General features: G+C 35.7%; 1 protein-coding gene across 12 annotated transcripts in view; it reads left to right on the plus strand.

The window, feature by feature from the left end:
- APC (APC regulator of WNT signaling pathway) overlaps window positions 1-20,858 on the plus strand; it is a 144,335-nt gene that overhangs the window by 56,448 nt on the left and 67,029 nt on the right. For 9 of the 12 annotated variants that reach the window (XM_082621898.1, XM_082621901.1, XM_082621904.1 and 6 more), the window contains 3 exons: window positions 8,494-8,578; window positions 15,556-15,757; window positions 20,273-20,381. In XM_082621898.1, the coding sequence (XP_082478024.1) occupies window positions 8,494-8,578; window positions 15,556-15,757; window positions 20,273-20,381 (396 nt within the window). Of the gene's footprint in view, window positions 1-1,670; window positions 1,729-8,493; window positions 8,579-15,555; window positions 15,758-20,272; window positions 20,382-20,858 lie in introns of those variants that run through there. The other 3 variants (XM_082621902.1, XM_082621896.1, XM_082621897.1) reach the window with 3 other exon arrangements.

Genomic DNA, 20,858 nt, shown 5'->3' on the forward strand with positions numbered 1-20,858 from the left:
TTCTTTTCTTCCTTCCTTTCTTTCTTTCTTTCTCTCTCTCTCTTTCTCTCTCTCTTTCTCTTTCTTTCTCTCCCTCCCTCCCTCCCTCCCTCCCTATGTATCTATAAATCTTTTCCACTCTAATTGCCTATTTCTATGGCAATAGCAATTGACAGATCTCCAAGATACCTACCTCAAGTCCTTTTGGAGATTAAGTAGACTATAAAGAAACATTTTGTCTCACCACAGAGTTTGGGTGACCTTAAAAACAGCTGACTCAATTACCTACTAGGTTAAAAGAGAATAGTCTGGTATTTTAACACAGATCAACATAAAATATCTAAAATTATTGTACATGGCATGTGGTTTTAAAAGTTTAAAGATAAAAAACTTAAAATTCTCAGCAGGACTACTCTTTCGTCTACTTCAGAAGTATACTTAGTAGGGAATTCTTCCTGGCATGCCTATCTCAATGTCTCTTTTGTGGTGCAGAATTCTGAGGTCCCTTTTAAAAGTTGTTGTTTTTTTTTTTTTTAAACTACTTGAGCAAATTCAAAATTCATTTTTGGGAAACATTTTAACCTATCTTTAGCTCCATCTCTATGTTGAAATGGAATGTCTCTCAGAGTAACAATACAAGTCAGACCCTTAAATTTCTACAGTGGAATATCAGGGTGACCTCTTAGCCATGTGGTATAATATACATCATGAATATTACTATTTAATATTAAATACTAATTAAATACTAATATTGTCTGATTTCAACTGTGAATTGATTATTACTCAGCAAGTGCTTTTACAGACATCCTTGCTAAGCCATCCACATATCTCTTCAGGATTGGGTGTATGTTATCATAGCAGTTATGCCCTTGTACTGAAGTTATTTATGTATCTCTCCTTTTAAGAGGCTTTATGATGTTAAAGAATAGGAACCATGACCTGTTTATTTTGTCTAGAATATCGATTTGTGAAAAGACACTTGGAAACATTGGCACTTCCTACATTGGATTAAAGTTAATCCAAAACAATGGTTATTTCTCAAAAAATCACTTATTAGACTTTGGAATACATCATATGATCTTGAATTATGTTTCCTGATCATTAACATATTTACCCTATGGAAGGCAAGTTGTGTCTCCTCCAACTAGATATCTCAGGATTTCTGAAGTTTATGCAGTAGTACCATCTAGTGGCAAAAGAGAATACTGCTTTGCTATTGATTACATGTCATTGAAACTATAAAAATATTTTGTGTGTGTGTGTCAGGAAATATGTGTACAACAGTTAGGGAAATGTGAACACTGTATATTTGAGAATATTAAGGAAATGCTTATTTTTTAGGTATAATGATGACATTGTGGTTGTGCTTAGAAAGAATCCCTGTGTAAATATACATATCAAATTTTTTTACAGAAGAAACAGTGTGAGATTTGTTTTTCAGATAAATTTGGGTTGTGGGGGGAATGGAGAAAATGGTTATGGGTATAGATGAAAGAAGCACATGAGTTGATAGTTACTGAAGTAAGATGTGAGGATACATAGGAGTTTGTTATATTGTTCTCTACATTTATATATATACTTGACATTTCTGTAATTAAAATAAAATACAGATTTTGTGGGATTTAGATCAGATAAATGCAGCAATTACAGCTAAACTTAAGAGAAATTATGTACTATATTTTTTACTCCAGGGCTAGAAATGAACGTGATTTACTTTAAAATGGTGAGCATAGCAACAAGGTAAATATGGTGAGTTGTGAAGCATTTAAACTGATATATGGCATGGTATAGAAAAAAATATCTTTGGGTAAAATATTAATCAACCATTTTTATCTTTTTTGTATTTTAGCAAAATGAAATATTTATAACTTGCTCTGTAAACTATAAAACCATACATGGAAAGCATCTTTTATTTTCAGAGTATAAGAAAAAATGAGAAGTAGAAATTCAGATTGGCACATTTCATAATTTATTTTGAAGATTTAATTACCAAGTATACTTTTATCTGGTAATGGAAAGAATAAATAACTATGATATATTGAGAAAAACAGAAGTGGGTCAAGCAGAAACCCCCTTGAAATGACACAGTTGCTCATTGATATTTCCTATTTACTGATATGACCACAGCATATTTTGTCTCTAATAATTAAGTCTCTGATGTTTTTAAAATCTTAAAATGTTTTGTAAAATAATGTGATTATGTAATGTAACTAAGTAATTTTTTAAAACCAAACTTCCAGAATTTATAAATACAAATGAATATTCTCTCCTTTAAATTTTACATATTAATTTAAAAAGCTGTCGTTTCTCAAAATATTTTTTGAAATATTTTATTTGGAATCGCTTTGCAGTTGTGTTGCATTTTCTCTTAAAAACTCTCTGAAATTGAGGACTTCTTTTAGGTTGTATGCAGCATGCAGCCCCAGGCAATCATTCAGTACTACTGCAGCAACTAGAAAACACTGGATAAAAAATAAAAATTGTACTTTTAAAGACATTGGAGAACTGTGAAATCATCAAGGACTGTATTAACTAAAATTCCTAAGAGGAAAGACCCCTTTCTAGATGAGCTGAGATCACTGGTAATTTTCTTCCCCAGGGGTATTTCCTATTTCTAGGGACAGACTGATAATTCATCACTGGCACAGGACTCTACTGGAGAAAAGAAACTGTTGGAGGTCTTGGCAAACATGTGGGCAGATGTGAAGTATTGATATTTAGAGGAGCTCCAAATTTATGGCTAGTTTTCCCAAATTTTCTCCAAATGCATGGAGCATTGGCTGAGTTTTGCTGTGGGGAAGGATGCTGGGGATGGACTATGGAGGCAGGATGTTAGGAGGCCATGTCCTGCTAGAGGAATACTCATACAACAGGTCTCCTCAGTCTAAGTGTAGAGGAGAGAGACATTCAAGGAACTTGGCAAACCAAATCAGATATGAAGTTCACTTAAACTGCAACTGCAGCCTATTTTCAGTTATTGGATGAAGGAAATCAGACCCCAATGGTGGAAAGGGCAAACTCTTTGAGGCAAAATCTGATCTGAAGTCTTTATTGTTCTTGTATACATAATGACTAGCATGCAGTTAAAAGTTACAAGAAATGCAAAGAAATAGGAAAATGACTGATAATCAAAAGAACAAATAGAAAATAGAAGCAAATCCCCAGATGATCCATGTGTTGTAATTAGTAGTCAAAGATTTTAACATAATTTAAATGTTTTGAAAAAAAAGAAAAGGTTGGATTAAATGGATGAAAAATCAGAAAATCTTGACAGAGAATTGGAATCTGTAATTAAGAAGAATCATATAGATATTCTATAACTGAAATATTTTTGACATTAACTTATTGGATGGGCTTGACCACAGGTTAAACACAGGATTAATGAACTAGTGATAAGATAGAATTAGTGAACATGTAGAAAGGTCAATAGAAAAATATCCAACTGAAGCACAGAAGAGGAACAAAAAATGGAAAACAAAAAGAGTATGTAAGAGTTATGAGGGACACAGGCAAATAGGTAAAGGCAAATATAATTAAAGTCTTAGAAGGGGCAGGGAAAGAGAAAGGAGCAAAAGTAATATTTAAAGATGTAGTGGCTGAGAATTAATGTAAAGCTATTGTAAAGTTATTAAGACAATGTGGTAATTAGAGTAGATTGGTAGACTAACAGCAATGGAGTTGAGAAAAATACCTACATATATATGGTCACCTGATTTATGATCCAGGCATCCCTGCAGATCAGTGGCGAAAGGCTGTTCTTTTCAATAAATGGTGCAGAGGCAATTAAATATCTGTATGAAGGGAAAAAAAACAAAAAAGAACCAAGAGCTCTACCTCAAATCATATGCAAAAAAGTAATTCAAGTAAATCATATGCAAAAAATGTAAATGTGAAGACAGAACAGTTTCTTCTGGAGAAAACTTAGGGAATAGCTTCATCTCCTTAGAGTAGGCAAAGATTTCTTAAATAGAATGCCAAAGTACTAAAAATTTATCAGTTGGACATCATTAAAACTGACAGCTTTTGTTCATCAAAAGACTCCATTATGTTTCTGGAAGAAAATATAGGATAATATCACTTTGACCTTCATGAAGGCAAAATTTCTTAGTGCACATAAAGCTCTAAACATAAAAGAAAAAAAGGTATAAAATGAATGTCATCTAATTTAAAACTTAAAGTCTTTTCAAAAGACTTCATTAAGAAAATGAAAAGGCAAGGCATAGACTGGAAGAAAATATTTGCAGTATGTATAAGTCCAGTTTTTAAAATCTGGGCCAAAACTTGAAAAGACAATTCAAAAAGGAAGGTAAATGGTCAGTAAGCACATGTAAAGGGATCCTTTATCCTCAGGGAAGTGCAAATATCATTTCATTCCTACTCAAATCGCTAAAGTTTAAGACTGATCATGCCAAATGTGGAACATCAAGATGCTTATACATTGCTGGTAGGAGTATAAAATGGCACATCATCTTTGGAGTACCTTTCAGCAGTTTCTTTTAAAGTTAAACCCTATGACTCAGCGTTTAAACTTCCAGATATATACTCAAGAGAAGTGAGTGCATGTGTCCACCTGAAGATATGTGCAAAAATGTTCATAGTAGCATTCTTCATAGTAGCCTCCAAACTGGCAACAACCCAAATGTCCATCAAGAGGGAGAATAAAGGATAAATCAGTTGAGGTGCATTCATACAGTGGATAACTACATAGCATTAAAAAAAAATAGCTGATACATGCAACAGCATGAATAAATCTCATAGAAATTTTGGTGAGCAAAAAACGTGAGAGACACAAAAGACTGTATACTGTATGATTTCATTTATATGCAGTTCACAAGCATGCCAACTAATAGATACAGAAATCAGAATACTGGGTACCTCTGGAGAGTGAATATTGATTGGTAAGGGGCAAAAGGGAACCTTCTGAGATACTGGAAATGTTCTGTGTCTTCCCTGGGTAGTGATGGATACTTAGATTACATCAGAAACTTAATATTGGTGTACTTTTCATAGGTATGTTGTATCTCAGTAAAGCAGAAAAAAAATTAGGGCTAATTTTTATCATGAAATAGCCATAAACTATTCACAACAAAGTAGTGAGTAATGTAGTCATGCTGGATGATGTCGTCTTGAGGCAAGGTAACTGGATCTGACTATGAATTAATAATAATGTGTGCTTTTTTTTTTTTTTTTTTTGGTGAGGTTCATAACTCAGAATGTACAAAAAAAGGTTTAATGGAACATATTGGAATGAGTAGCTTCCAAGGTGGCTGCTTTGAAAGTCTTAAAAAAATTTTTTTTAAACCTTAAATTTCAATAGTTTTATTTACTTTTGTGGTTAGAGCTTTTATCAACAGACTTCTAACCACATGCACAGAAACTTAAAAAAACATTACAAGCTGTGCGTATTTACTATTTTTAAAAATTAGGAAATATGGGCAAACGAAAAGAGATATCAAAATCACCCATTTAAAAAATGTTTTTAGGGCTTCCCTGGTGGCGCAGTGGTTGAGAGTCTGCCTGCCGATGCAGGGGACGCGGGTTCGTGCCCCGGTCCGGGAAGATCCCACATGCTGCGGAGCGGCTGGGCCCGTGAGCCATGGCCGCTGAGCCTGCGCATCCGGAGCCTGTGCTCCGCAACGGGAGAGGCCACAACAGTGAGAGGCCCGCGTACCGCAAAAAAAAAAAAAAAAAAATTTTTAATACCAGCAGTAACCTTTGATAATGTGTATATTTTTCTCTCTGTGCATTTTATGCAGGCATGCATTCAATGGGATCTTTTTTTTTTCTTTTTTTTGCAGTACATGGGCCTCTCACTGTTGTGGCCTCTCCCGTTGTGGAGCACAGGCTCCGGACGTGCAGGCCCAGTGGTCATGGCTCACGGGCCCAGCTGCTCCGCAGCATGTGGGATCTTCCCGGACCGGGGCACGAACCCATGTCCCCTGCATCGGCAGGCAGACTCTCAACCATTGCGCCACCAGGGAGGCCCGGGATCATATTTTGAAGCATGCTTTTTAATTTAATATAGTCATGTTTTCATGTCATTAAATATTTTATAATATTTTCATAGTTCTATAATATTCCATTGTATGGCTAATGCCATACATTTATTTAATCCTTTATTGTTGGACATGCAGGTTTACATAGCCTTTTAATTTCTATTGTTGGTGTTATTTTAATTTTTCTTTATTATTTTTTAACATGTTTTTTAAAAACTGTTAATGTGCCATTAGTTTTGAAAAATTAGGTATATGTCCTATGAGATGCCAAGGATTTCTTTTTCTTGTTGTTTTTGAACTCTTAAGTACTTGTACCTTTTCTAAAAACAATATTTTTTTGTAATACCTGTTGTTTTAAAATTAGGAAACCAAAAACAAGCAAAAAAAAATTGCTTGCAATTCTAACTTCCATAGAATACCACTGTTAACTCTTGATGATCGGCTTTGGAGAATAATCTTGTATAAAGAGAGACCTGATCAGAGCTGTGTTTTAAAAGGCTTACTCTGATAGTTCTGTGCAAGGTAGGACCATTTAGGAGTTCATTTTAGTAGTTTTGAGGTTAATAACCAGGATAGTGACAGTAAGAATAGAAAAGAGATGGCTATAAGAGAGATAATAGAGCTAGAATACAGAATTTGATAACTGATTGGGAAGATGAAGGAAGGGATGCTGAGGATTTGAGCCTGGAGGTACAAAAGAAGGCTACTGCCACTTAACTGAAGGAACACAAGGTGAAGAACAGGTTTTAGTGGCACAAAATGATAGTTGGGACATTTACATATGCAGTGCATATCATCCAGATGCACTGGATGTAAAGCATCTATCAGTCATACTGAGAAAGTGAGTCTGAAATTTGAAAGTGAGGTTAGAATTAGACATATAATTGGAAGTTATTTGAGAAAGGCAGTTGTTGAATTGTGAGACTGGGGATTATAAGAAATAGGGGTAAGATTAAAGGATCATTGAAAGACTACAAGCAGCAGTGGATGGAAGGAGAATTGGGATCCTAAACACTGCAGGTAGCCTACAGTGGTAATCTCAAACTTTATGGAAGAGATGGTGTCCTAATGTTTATACTAAATGTTTTAGAGTAATCTACATTCGTTCGAGAAAGGCATCCATGTGCAAATTTATTTCCTATCCCACAGTTGTGATACACTCTGACATAATTTCTGAACGTGAATATCAGTCACCTCCATGTTCCCACGTCTACTTATCTAAGCCTTTTAACCTCCAACATGGTCTATTATTTGAAGGTCAGATCTTAAGGTCACAGGCTATTTTTTGTTGTTAACATAGGGATTCTTTTCTTGATGCTTATAATGTCACTGTCAAGGTAAACCAGTGACGTTGTCTTTGCTACATTTACTCACTTTTTGACAGATTTCCTTTTCAATTTATTTATGGATCATTTTTCATATAGAGGAACATTGCCCATAGCTATAAGATTGTAAATGTTCAAATACACTGTTTTGCATTTGGAAACCTAGTTGGCCAACAAAAGATTTTGCTGTGAACTAGAATGGGATGCCTCAGAATATATAAATGTAAATGTATATAAATTATAGAAAAACTAGTAGAAGATGAAAGTTCCCAACCTTCTTTGACAAAAATTTATCAAGAGAAGGATTTAGATGGGAAAGGAAATAATGGATCAAAAGTCAGGAGACAATGAGCATACAGTCACTTAACTATCTGCTGATTATAAATCAGTGTACTAGTAGAATGTATATAAATGTAGTATATAAAGGCTTGCTGTTTATTGGGGTGTTAAATAAAACAGCATACTGTGTTAATCTGGTGTTTTTCATGGCCATGTTGGTATAAGCTTAAGAGACATGGATTTTAAACACATAACTAGCTTTTGTGCCTCAGGCAAGTCTTTGAGTCTCAGTTGATCTGTCTGAAAGATGAGAATGATCCGCTTTGCTATATTATTTCAGAAGTTACAGATAATATATCTTAACTATATATATAATATATTGCATGGAGACTACCAATAATCACCATTATCACAAAATATCACTGTTGTTGGGCTATAATTTATTTTTCATAATTAATAATAGGTAATATATGTAGAGTACTTTACAATTTATGATACATTTTCAGATAGATCTGAAATAACTTTGTTCCCCGAGCAGACCTAAATGCCAAGAAACTTAGAAGCATGTCTTCAAAAAGTTATTTAGGGTACTTCCCTGGTGGCACAGTAGTTAAGAATCTGCCTGCCAATGCAGGGGACACGGGTTCGATCTCTGGTCCAGGAAGATCCCACATGCCATTGAGCAACTAAGCCCGTGAGCCACAACTACTGAGCCCGCATGTCACAACTACTGAGCCAGCGTGCCTAGAGCCCGTCTCTGCAACAAGAGAAGCCACCGCAATGAGAAGCCCACACGCAGCAACGAAGACCCAATGCAGCCAAAATTTTTTTTTTAATTTAAAAAATAAAGTTGATGTTATTAAAAAAATTACTTAGAATTTTGTCATGTTAATATATTGTGTTCTTTTTTACAGGAAGTACTTAAACAACTACAAGGAAGTATTGAAGATGAAGCTATGGCTTCGTCTGGACAGATTGATTTATTAGAGCGTCTCAAAGGTAGATTTTTTAATTTATTTTTTTAACATCTTTATTGGAGTATACTTGCTTTACAATGGTGTGTTCGTTTCTGCTTTATAACAAAGTGAATCAGCTATACATATACATATATCAAAGGTAGATTTTTTTAAAGTGTTTTGAAGTAATTTTTTTAAGCTCCAGTTGTCAGCTTTAGGTGTATATACCCAAGTACAGCTTCTCTTGATTAGAATGTTGGTATTGGGTTTTCTTGACTTTAAATAAACTATTTTAGATTCCTTCCTTGATAATTTTCAGCTCTTTCTAAAACTCATTGCTATTCTGCTAGTCACTAAATAGGCCTTTAATAAGCTGTATGCCACAGACTGGGCCCATTGCTTCATTTGAAGGAGTCAGTGACCTTCTTTGTTCCGTCCAGGATAGAAGTGCTTTATCTTCATATACATATGGCCTGATTTTTCGTGGGACTGTTTCTCTTATAGAACCAGGAGTCAGTGAATTTCTCTGAGTATCAGCATTTGTGATAAGGATTTCTTCTGTTTCCTATATAAATTTGCTGCTCAATAACTGCCATAATTTAGTACTCCTACAGGCTTTATGTAATATATATAATGTACTTTCAATTATATTATAAAATGGCTTAAAATCAGAGTGCTAAAACATGAACCAAATATTTCATTTTTAAAAGATAGAAGCACCGGGCAGTGCCGAGGAGGGAGTCGTGGGGTGGCTCACTGTGCTGTGTGTAAAGTTTTCTGCGTGGGGGCTGAGTTTACATGACAAGTTATCTCTGGAGTTCAAGTGTGAGTTGAAACCAGCCTCAAGTTTCATCTGTCCTCACTGACCCGTGGATTTCTGTGTGACCAGCTGTGTGGGTTACAGGCTCTAGGTGCTCCAGCCAAGCGTCAGGGCTGTGCCTCTGAGGTGGGAGAGCTAAGTTCAGGACATTGGTCCACAAAAGACCTCCCAGCTCCACATAATATCAAACGGCAGAAATCTACCAGAGATCTCCATCTCAACGCCAAGACCCAGCTCCACTCAATGACCAGCAAGCTACAGTGCTGGACATCCTATACCAAACAACTAGCAAGACAGGAACACAACCTGACCCATTAGCAGAGAAACTGCCTCAAATCATAATAAGGCCACAGACACCCCAAAACACACCACCAGACGTGGACCTGCCCACTGGAAAGACAAGATCCAGCCTCATCCACCAGAACACAGGCACTAGTCCCCTCCACCAGGAAGCCTACACAACCCATTGAACCAACCTTAGCCACTGGGGGCAGACACCAAAAACAACAGGAACTACGAACCTGCAGCCTACAAAAAGGAGACCCCAAACACAGTAAGTTAAGCAAAACGAGAAGACAGAGAAATACACAGCAGATGAAGGAGCAAGGCAAAAACCTACCAGACCTAACAAATGGAGAGGAAATAGGCAGTCTACCTGAAAAAGAATTCAGAATAACGATAGTAAATATGATCCAAAATCTTGGAAATAGAATGGAGAAAATACAAGAAACGTTTAACAAGGACCTAGAAGAACTAAAGAGCAAACAAACAGTGATGAACAACACAAAAAATGAAATTAAAAATTCTCTAGAAGGGATCAATAGCAGAGTAATTGAGGCAGAAGAACGGATAAGTGACCTGGAAGATAAAATAGTGGAAATAACTACTGCAGAGCAGAATAAAGAAAAAAGAAAGAAAATAATTGAGGACAGTCTCAGAGACCTCTGGGATAACATTAAACACACCAACATTTGAATTATAGGGGTCCCAGAAGAAGAAGAGAAAAAGAAAGGGACTGAGAAAATATTTGAAGAGATTATAGTTGAAAACTTCCCTAATATGGGAAAGGAAATAGTTAATCAAGTCCAGGAGGCACAGAGAGTCCCATACAGGATAAATCCAAGGAGAAACACACGAAGACACATATTAATCAAACTATCAGAAATTAAAGACAAAGAAAAAATATTAAAAGCAGGAAGGGAAAAGAAACAAATAACATACAAGGGAATCCCCATAAGGTCAACAGCTGATCTTTCATCAGAAACTCTGCAAGCCAGAAGGGAGTGGCAGGACATATTTAAAGTGATGAAAGGGAAAAACCTACAACCAAGATTACTCTACCCAGCAAGGATCTCATTCAGATTCAACAGAGAAATGAAAACCTTTACAGACAAGCAAAAGCTAAGAGAATTCACCACCAAAGCAGCTTTACAACAAATGCTAAAGGAACTTCTCTAGGCAGGAAACACAAGAGAAGGAAAAGACCTACAATAACAAACCCAAAACAATTAAGAAAATGATAATAGGAACATACATATTGATAATTACCTTAAATGTAAATGGATTAAATGCTCCAACCAAAAGACACAGACTGGCTGAATGGATACAAAAACAAGACCCATATATATGCTGTCTACAAGAGACCCACTTCAGACCTAGGGACAAATACAGACTGAAAGTGAGGGGATGAAAAAAGATATTCCATGCAAATGGAAATCAAAACAAAGCTGGAGTAGCAATTCTCATATCAGATAAAATAGAGTTTAAAACAAAGACTATTTATTACAAGAGATAAAGAAGGACACTACATAATGATCAAGGGGTCAATCCAAGAAGAAGATACAACAATTGTAAATATTTATGCACCCAACATAGGAGCACCTCAATACATAAGGCAAATACTGACAGCCATAAAAGAGGAAATCGACAGTAACACAATCATAGTAGGGGACTTTAACACCCCACTTTCACCAATGCACAGATCATCCAAAATGAAAATAAATAAGGAAGCACAAGCTTTAAATGACACATTAAACAAGATGGACTTAATTGATACTTATAGGACATTCCATCCAAAAACAACAGAATACACTTTCTTCTCAAGTGCTCACGGAACATTCTCCAGGATAGATCATACCTTGGGTCACAAATCAAGCCTTGGTAAATTTAAGAAAATTGAACTCGTATCAAGTATCTTTTCCGACCACAATGCTATGAGACTAGATGTCAATTACAGGAAAAATTCTGTAAAAAATTCAAACACATGGAAGCTAAACAATACACTACTGAATAACCAAGAGATCACTGAAGAAATCAAAAAGGAAATCAAAAAATACCTAGAAACAAATGACAATGAAAACATGATGTCCCCAAAGCTATGGGATGCAGCAAAAGCAGTTCTAAGAGGGAAGTTTATAGCAATACAATCCTACCTTAAGAAACAGGAAACATCTCAAATAAACAACCTAACCTTACACCTAAAGCAATTAGAAAAAGAACAAAAAAACCCCAAAGTTAGCAGAAGGAAAGAAATCATAAAGATCAGATCAGAAATAAATGAAAAGGAAAAGAAGGAAACGGTAACAAAGATCAATAAAACTAAAAGCTGGTTCTTTGAGAAGATAAACAAAATTGATAAACCATTAGCCAGACTCATCAAGAAAAAGGAGAAGACTCAAATCAATAGAATTAGAAATGAAAAAGGAGAAGTAACAACTGACCCTGCAGAAATACAAAGGATCATGAGAGATTACGGCAAGCAACTACATGCCAATAAAATGGACATCCTGGAAGAAATGGACAAATTCTTAGAAATGCGTAACCTTCCAAGACTGAACAAGGAAGAAATAGAAAATATGAACAGAACAATCACAAGCACTGAAATTCAAACGGTGATTAAAAATCTTCCAACAAACAAAAGCCCAGGACCAGATGGCTTCACAGGCAAATTCTATCAAACATTTAGAGAAGAGCTAATACCTATCCTTCTCAAACTCTTCCAAAATATAGCAGATGGAGGAACACTCCCAAACACATTCTATGAGGCCACCATCACCCTGATACCAAAAGCAGACAAAGATGTCACAAAGAAGCAAAACTACAGGCCAGTATCACTGATGAACATAGATACAAAAATCCTCAACAAAATACTAGCAAACAGAATCCAACAGCCTATTAAAAGGATCATACACCATGATAAAGTGGTGTTTATCTCAGGAATGAAAGGATTCTTCAATATATGCAAATCAATCAGTGTGATACACCATATTAACAAATTGAAGGAGAAAACCATATCATCTCAATAGATGCAGAGAAAGCTTTCAACAAAATTTAACACCCATTTATGATGAAAACCCTCCAGAAAGTAGGCATAAAGGGAACTTACCTCAACATAATAAAGGCCATATATGACAAACCCACAGCCAACATCGTTCTCAGTGGTGAGAAACTGAAACCATTTCCACTAAGATCAGGAACAAGACAAGGTTGCCCACTCTCACCACTATTATTCAACATAGTTTTGAAAGTTTTGGCCACAGCAGTCAGAGAAGAAAAAGAAATAAAAGGAATCCAAATCAGAAAAGAAGAAGTAAAGCTGTCACTGTTTGCAGATGACATGATACTATACATAGAGAATCCTAAAGATGCTACCAGAAAACTACTAGAGCTAATCAATGAATTTTGGTAAAGTAGCAGGATACAAAATTAATGCACAGAAATCTCTTGCATTCCTATACACTAATGATGAAAAATCTGAAAGTGAAATTAAGAAAACACTCCCATTTACCACTGCAACAAAAAGAATAAAATATCTAGGAATAAACCTACCTAAGGAGACAAAAGACCTGTATGCAGAAAATTATAAGACACTGATGAAAGAAATTAAAGATGATACAAACAGATGGAGAGATATACCATGTTCTTGGATTGGAATAATCAACATTGTGAAAATGAGTATACTACCCACAGCAATCTACAGATTCAGTGCAATCCCTATCAAACTACCACTGGCATTTTTCACAGAACTAGAACAAAAAATTTCACAATGTCTATGGAAACACAAAAGACCCCAAAATGCCAAAGCAATCTTGAGAAAGAAAAACGGAGCTGGAGGAATCTGGTTCCCTGACTTCAGACTATACTACAAAGCTACAGTAATCAAGATGGTATGGTTCTGGCACAAAAACAGAAATATAGATCAATGGAAAAGGATAGAAAGCCCAGAGTTAAACCCATGCACATATGGTCACTGTATCTTTGATAAAGGAGGCAAGAATATACAGTGGAGAAAAGACAGCCTCTTCAATAAGTGGTGCTGGGAAAACTGGACAGCTACATGTAAAAGTATGAAATTAGAACACTCCCTAACACCGTACACAAAAATAAACTCAAAATGGATTAGAGACCTAAATTAAGGCCAGACACTATCAAACTCTTAGAGGAAAACATAGGCAGAACCCTCTATGACATAAATCACAGCAAGATCCTTTTTGACCCACCTCCTAGAGTAATGGAAATAAAAACAAAAATAAACAAATGGGACCTAATGAAACTTCAAAGCTTTTGCACAGCGAAGGAAAGCATAAACAAGACCAAAAGACAACCCTTAGAATGGGAGAAAATATTTGCAAATGAAGCAACTGACAAAGGATTAATCTCCAAGATTTACCAGCAGCACATGCAGCTCAGTATCAAAAAAACAAACAACCCAATCCAAAAATGGGCAGAAGACCTAAATAGACATTTCTCCAAAGAAGATATACATATTGCCAACAAACACGTGAAAGAATGCTCAACATTATTAATCATTAGAGAAATGCAAATCAAAACTACAATGCGATCTCATCTCACACCAGTCAGAATGGCCATCATCAAAAAATCTACAAACAATAAATGCTGGAGAGGCTGTGGAGAAGAGGGAACACTCTTGTACTGTTGGTGGGAATGTAAATTTATACAGCCACTATGGAGAACAATATGGAGGTTCCTTAAAAACCTAAAAATAGAACTACCATATGACACAGCAATCCCACTACTGGGCATATACCCTGAGAAAACCGTAATTCAAAAAGAGTCATGTACCAAGATGTGCACTGCAGTTCTATTTACAATAGCCAGGATATGGAAGCAACCTAAGTGTCCATCATCGGATGAATGGATAAAGAAGATGTGGCACATATATACAATGGAATATTACTCAGCCATAAAAAGAAACAAAATTGAGATGTTTGTAGTGAGGTGGATGGACCTAGAGTCTGTCATACAGAGTGAAGTAAGTCAGAAAGAGAAAAACAAATACCGTATACTAACACATATATATGGAATCTAAGAAAAAAAAAAGATCATGAAAAACCTAGGAGTAAGATGGGAATAAAGACACAGACCTAGTAGAGAATGGACTTGAGAATATGGGGAGGGGGAAGGGTAAGCTGTGACAAAGTGAGAGAATGGCATGGACACATATATACACTACCAAAGGTAAAATAGATAGCTAGTGCGAAGCAACCGCAAAGCACAGGGAGATCAGCTAGGTGGTTTGTGACCACCTAGAGGGGTGGGATATGGAGGGTGGGAGGGAGGGAGATGCAAGAGGGAAGATATATGGGAACATATGTGTATGTATAACTGATTCACTATATGTATAACTGATTCACTTTGTTATAAAGCAGAAACTAACACACCATTGTAAAGCAATTATACTCCAATAAAGATGTTAAAAAAATACTGTATGCTAACATACATATATGGAATTAAAAAAAAAAGTTCTGAAGAACTTAGGGGCAAGCCAGGAATAAAGACATAGACCTACTAGAGAATGGACTTGAGGATATGGGGAGGGGGAAGGGTAATCTGGGACAAAGTGAGAGAGTGGCATGGACATATATACACTACCAAATGTAAAATAGATAGCTCTTGGGAAGCAGCCGCATAACACAGGGAGATCAGCTCGGTGCTTTGTTACCACCTAGAGGTGTGGGATAGCGAGGGTGGGAGGGAGACGCAAGAGGGAGGAGATACGGGGATATGTGTATATGTATAGCTGATTCACTTTGTTATAAAGCAGAAACCGACATACCATTGTAAAGCAATTATACTCCAATAAAGATGTTAAAACATAAAAAGATAATATAATTGCATTAGCAATATTTTAGACCACTTAACGCAATTGTTTTATAAAAACTTGTCTGTATTTTATTTAGAACTTAACTTAGATAGCAGTAATTTCCCTGGAGTGAAACTACGGTCAAAAATGTCCCTCCGTTCTTACGGAAGCCGAGAAGGATCTGTATCTAGTCGTTCAGGAGAGTGCAGTCCTGTTCCTATGGGTTCATTTCCGAGAAGAGGGTTTGTAAATGGAAGCAGAGAAAATACCGGTTATTTAGAAGAACTTGAAAAAGAGAGGTAACTTTTCTTCATTAAATAGTAAACTTTTATGCTCCAATTTTTGCTAGTATTTTGTCATTTTTAATGATACAAGATAGGAATTACGAAGCGTGTATGGTGGATGATCACAAAGACTTAGAGAGCATTTTGCATTTATTATCTCAAAAACTATGTTATTGATTGTACTTACCTTAAATCGAAAAAATGTAATGGAGGCAATTTCTTGGGATTCTGAACTTCTACTTTGTCACTTAAATACTCACATGCTGTGTACATTAATACACATGGTCACAATAGTTATATCTGGCTAAAATATGTAACTGATTTTTAATTGAATTTCTGGTTATCTTTTGAAATGAATTAAATAACTACTAGATCCAGTATAAGATGACTGTTTCCATTATTAAAGGCCTATTACAAGTGGCCACAAATGAAACATTTTTTAATTTATCAGTTTCCGAGTCTAAAAAATGTTACTTGACATAGAATAAGTTCTGGTTTCTCAGAGCTAGCGTGTTAATTCTTTTCTTCTTGAAGTTAAACTCATCTCACTACAAGTATCAGAGTATATATCATTATTAGGAACTTTTTCAAGTGTTTTCTACCTTCTAAAAACTTATAAATTCCTTTATGTGTGATTAATACCATATTATATTACTAAAAGTTCTATTAGACTTTCAAGAAATACTCAAATGTATAAATGTTACATATTACCTCTGGAACCTTGGTCAGGTTATTAAATTTTTGTGTCATTCCCTTCTGTAAAATAGAGATATGATTCTACCTTGTGGAGTTATGAAAAATGAATATTAATATATGGAAAATGCCTAGCGTATCTCACTGAGAGGCAAAAGACCTTTTACTACTTTCCCTCTGGTTTCAGGTTTGTCCATCTCTAAAAATAGGGATAATCATCTGGACCAGAAATATTGTTAAGCTTTCTTTACTCTCCTGAGTTTACATGAGTCTCTATTTCATACCCTGAACCGTGACTGTTTCTGAGAGTCTAGGAAACACTATCCTGAAAAATAAGAAGCTAATAACTAGGGTCTACAATCTTCCATCTCTTTGTCCCCTTTGAGCTCTGTTAAGAGGAATGTGAGCATACTGACTTTCCTAGGAACTTACTTTGCTTCATGTAGATAAAAGTCTAATTTTATTAGCAGAGAGAGAGGGGGGAGAGTATATGTGTGTGTAGTTCTGATACATCTTGTGTCCTCTTGGTTTTCACTGTGTTTGGGGGTAAATTTAGTTCTTGTTTATGTGACAAAATCTTTCTTTTGCTCTCACACCTGATAGTTTAGATAGGTTTAGGCTCAAACTTATTTTCCTTCTTCATAATCAATGTCACTGATGAGAAATTTGGTATCATTCCTTTTCAGGGAACCATTTTTCTTCTTTTGAAACTTTCAGAATGCCTTGGTATATGTGTTTTTTTGATTCATCATGCTGTATACTCGCTGTGCCCTTTTGCTCTGGAAATTTATTTTCTTTAGCTTTCGAAAATTCTGTTATTTCTTTGATGATTTCTCTCCCTCTGTTTTTCTATTCTTTCTTTCTAGACATCCCTTAAGTCATAGATCAACTATCTCTGTGTCTCTTTTTTTCTTGTTTTCTGTATTGCCCAAGATAATTGAGATAAGTGTTAGAAAGTAGTCAAGCCAGGACTCAAACCCAGGTCCATAACCTTTTTGAACTTCAGTTTTCCAGTCTATAAAATGAGCATAAGAATAACTACCTTAAAAGATGTTGTGAGGATAAAATTCGATTTTTAAAAAAGTACTTAGCACTATGTCTGATACACTCAATAGGCAGCTATTGTCACATTAGCCATTAATACATTTAACAAATATTTAAGTGCATAATACATGTGTCATGCTCTTCTAGATGATCCTGAATTAGCTAGAGGACTAAGAAGACATGAGATTTACATTTTAAAGAAGACTCTTGACAGTCACTAAATAAGCCTTTAGTACAGTAAACAAACCATAGAGACCCACCAGCTTCTGGGTCTGGATCTTGTTTCAGTTTTGAGTCTTAAGCACTGTTGTGTGAGTTACAAGATCAACTACTCTCAGTCAACCACTTGTTATGCTGGCTCAAGACTTGGTAACTTTTGCTTCCCCAGAGCATTTTGCCACAGTTTGATCTTAAACTTGAGAGTAACAACTTGTCCCTCCTTCTCCTTAACATTTTCCTCACTCCACGACCATCACTAACATTAGCCTATCCATTTAAGCACTTTTAGCACCCAGATCTTATTTAAATAAGCCTATTTATTGGAGAGTAATCAGAGGAAATAGCATCTCCATGCATCCCTTATTTCCCCACCTTAGTCCTGGTAGGTCCTACAGGTACTCAACAGGGAACATTGAAAAATAGAATCAGATCTCATTTTTATGTCAGTTTTAGTATCCAGCCTGTGAAAGAGATTCAAGATTTTTACATTGCTTTCTCCTGGTTCTTTTGTCAAAAATGGAAGGGAGGGGACAGCTTCTCATTGGTCAGCACATCTCCCCCACCCCAGGTTGTTACATCATAACCAGGGCCTGGCTTCCTTCCCATGGATTCCCTCACTACTGAGGTTGCCACATCAAAAGTGAAGGCTTATTTCTTATTTTTTAAATTGCTTCTCAGTAAAGGAAAGGGACTTTTAGCAAGAATAGAACCTTCCACATACTCACATGCATACATATTCTTCAAGAAAATATAATCAAATAGAATTTTAAAGTTAACAGTGTCAGAGTGGGGAACAATTCTGTGTAAGAGCAAACCCCAGAAGCCATAATAAAAAATATCCTCAGATTTGACTACGGGAAAATTAAAATTTTCTATATGGCAAAAACATAGTGAAAAAACAAGTGTAAACTGAGAAAAAATATTTATAACTGACAAAGTGCTATCATTCTTAATATAGAAGAGATCCTATAAATAAGTAAGAAAAAGTCACAGAAACGGAAATACAAATGGATTTTAAACTTGAAAAAATACTTAACCTTACTCATACTAACAAATCAAATTATAACCGTAGTGATGTACCATTTCTTAAAATCCTAGGTATGTAAAAATTTTTTAAACATTTCATAAAATGTTTGCATTGGTGAAGGTGGCAAGAGCATAAATAGGTACAATACCTAATAAGGGCAGTAATTTTAAAATTTACTTACCCTAGGAATTTATCTTCTGTACATGCTTGCACATTTGTGAAATGAACTTATGTATAAGGATATTCAGTGCAGCATTGTTTATAATAGCAAAAGATTAGAAAGATCCTAAATGCCCTCCAACATAGAACCAGTTATAGTTTATCCCTGTATGGATTCATGAATATCTTTGCAGCTAGCAAAAATCACATAGGACCTTTTTATGTTCTGATACAGAATGATCTCCAAGATAGATTTTTAAGTGGGAAAAAGAAGTTACACGACAACACACATAAAAATATGCTACTATTTATGTTTAAAAATGTACACGTAGGGCTTCCCTGGTGGCGCAGTGGTTGAAAGCCCGCCTGCCGATGCAGGGGACGCGGGTTCGTGCCCTGGTCCGGGAAGATCCCACATGCCGCGGAGCGGCTGGGCCCGTGAGCCATGGCTGCTGAGCCTGCGTGTCTGGAGCCTGTGCTCCGCAACGGGAGAGGCCACAACAGTGAGAGGCCCATGTACCGCAAAAAAAAAAAAAAAAAAAGTACATGTAATTATATACATATATCCTTGCATTTTTATAGAGTGTCTCTGGAAATATATACATGAGAGTGATAATAGTGGTCGCTTTGGGAAAGAGCCACATGAAAGGAGATAGATCATATACTTCTTGTACCTACTGATTTTTTTCCCATTAACACTCTTATTTTGCATTTATCTTTTTTTTTTTTTTTTTTTTTTTTTTGGTACGCGGGCCTCTCACTCTTGTGGCCTCTCCCATTGCGGAGCACAGGCTCCGGACACGCAGGCTTGGCGGCCATGGCTCACGAGCCCAGCCGCTCCACGGCATGTGGGATCTTCCCAGACCGGGGCACGAACCCACGTCCCCTGCATCGGCAGGCGGACTCTCAACCACTGAGCCACCAGGGAAACCCGCATTTATCTTTATAATGATCAGGTATGGAGTATCTTGATATAGATTGTTATTGAGGACATCATCGATTAGGTTATGAGGAATTATGTAACAAATTCATCTTCAAATTCCAAACTAAGAAAATGTTTCTCTCCCTCAGAATAACTTCCTCTTATTACACAGTGACAATATATTTCTTACTGTTTTGACTGCTGAGAAGCTGAAAGCTACATCTGTGTCCAGTGCAGTAGTTCCCTGTACTCTAGGTTTGTTTTTTGCATAATTACTGCTTTTCTTTACTCCTTCATTATACTTTTTATTCTTGTATTAAGTCCCACCTTCAAAAATCCAAAATTAAAACTATTTTCATTTATTCCTTATACTTTAAATAGAGGACAGTACAGTTACAGCTTATTAGAACTGCTGTTGCGTGTGCTATATTAGCGTTGTGTAAACTTAACTTTTTTTGAAAAACAGATCATTGCTTCTTGCTGACCTTGACAAAGAAGAAAAGGAAAAAGACTGGTATTATGCTCAACTTCAGAATCTCACTAAAAGAATAGATAGTCTTCCTTTAACTGAAAATGTAAGTAACTTGACAAAATGACTTATTTTTAATATATAAAAGTATATATAAATTTATAACTGCATTTATAGTTATTTGTAAACAGTAATATGTTTTATCCAACTTTAAATAAACCTAAATATATAATAATGAATTTTGTTTATAAAGGTGATAAAACTTCATTACGCTCAAGCATATTTATTTTAAGTCCCTTGTTAAGAAAACCTCTTAAGTTTTAATACTAAAGGACTCAGGGTTCTACTAGGAAACTGGTTTTTTATTCTGTATGTTCAATTACCAGACATACTCTGTAGAAATGTTTATTACCATCTGTCTGTTTTTTGAACTGTATTACAGGACTCATGCCAGATAATTTTTGCATTAAAAGTATCTTAGCGATAACTTGTGTCCTATTCAAACGACAGTATCTGGTGGTATGGACTTTAGGGCTTTTTGCAGGTATACGAAATTTGTTTTGCAAATATAACTATGTAAAAA

This window comes from Mesoplodon mirus (assembly GCF_964341445.2).
Source record: "Mesoplodon mirus genome assembly, chromosome: 5".
NCBI lineage: Eukaryota > Metazoa > Chordata > Mammalia > Artiodactyla > Ziphiidae > Mesoplodon > Mesoplodon mirus.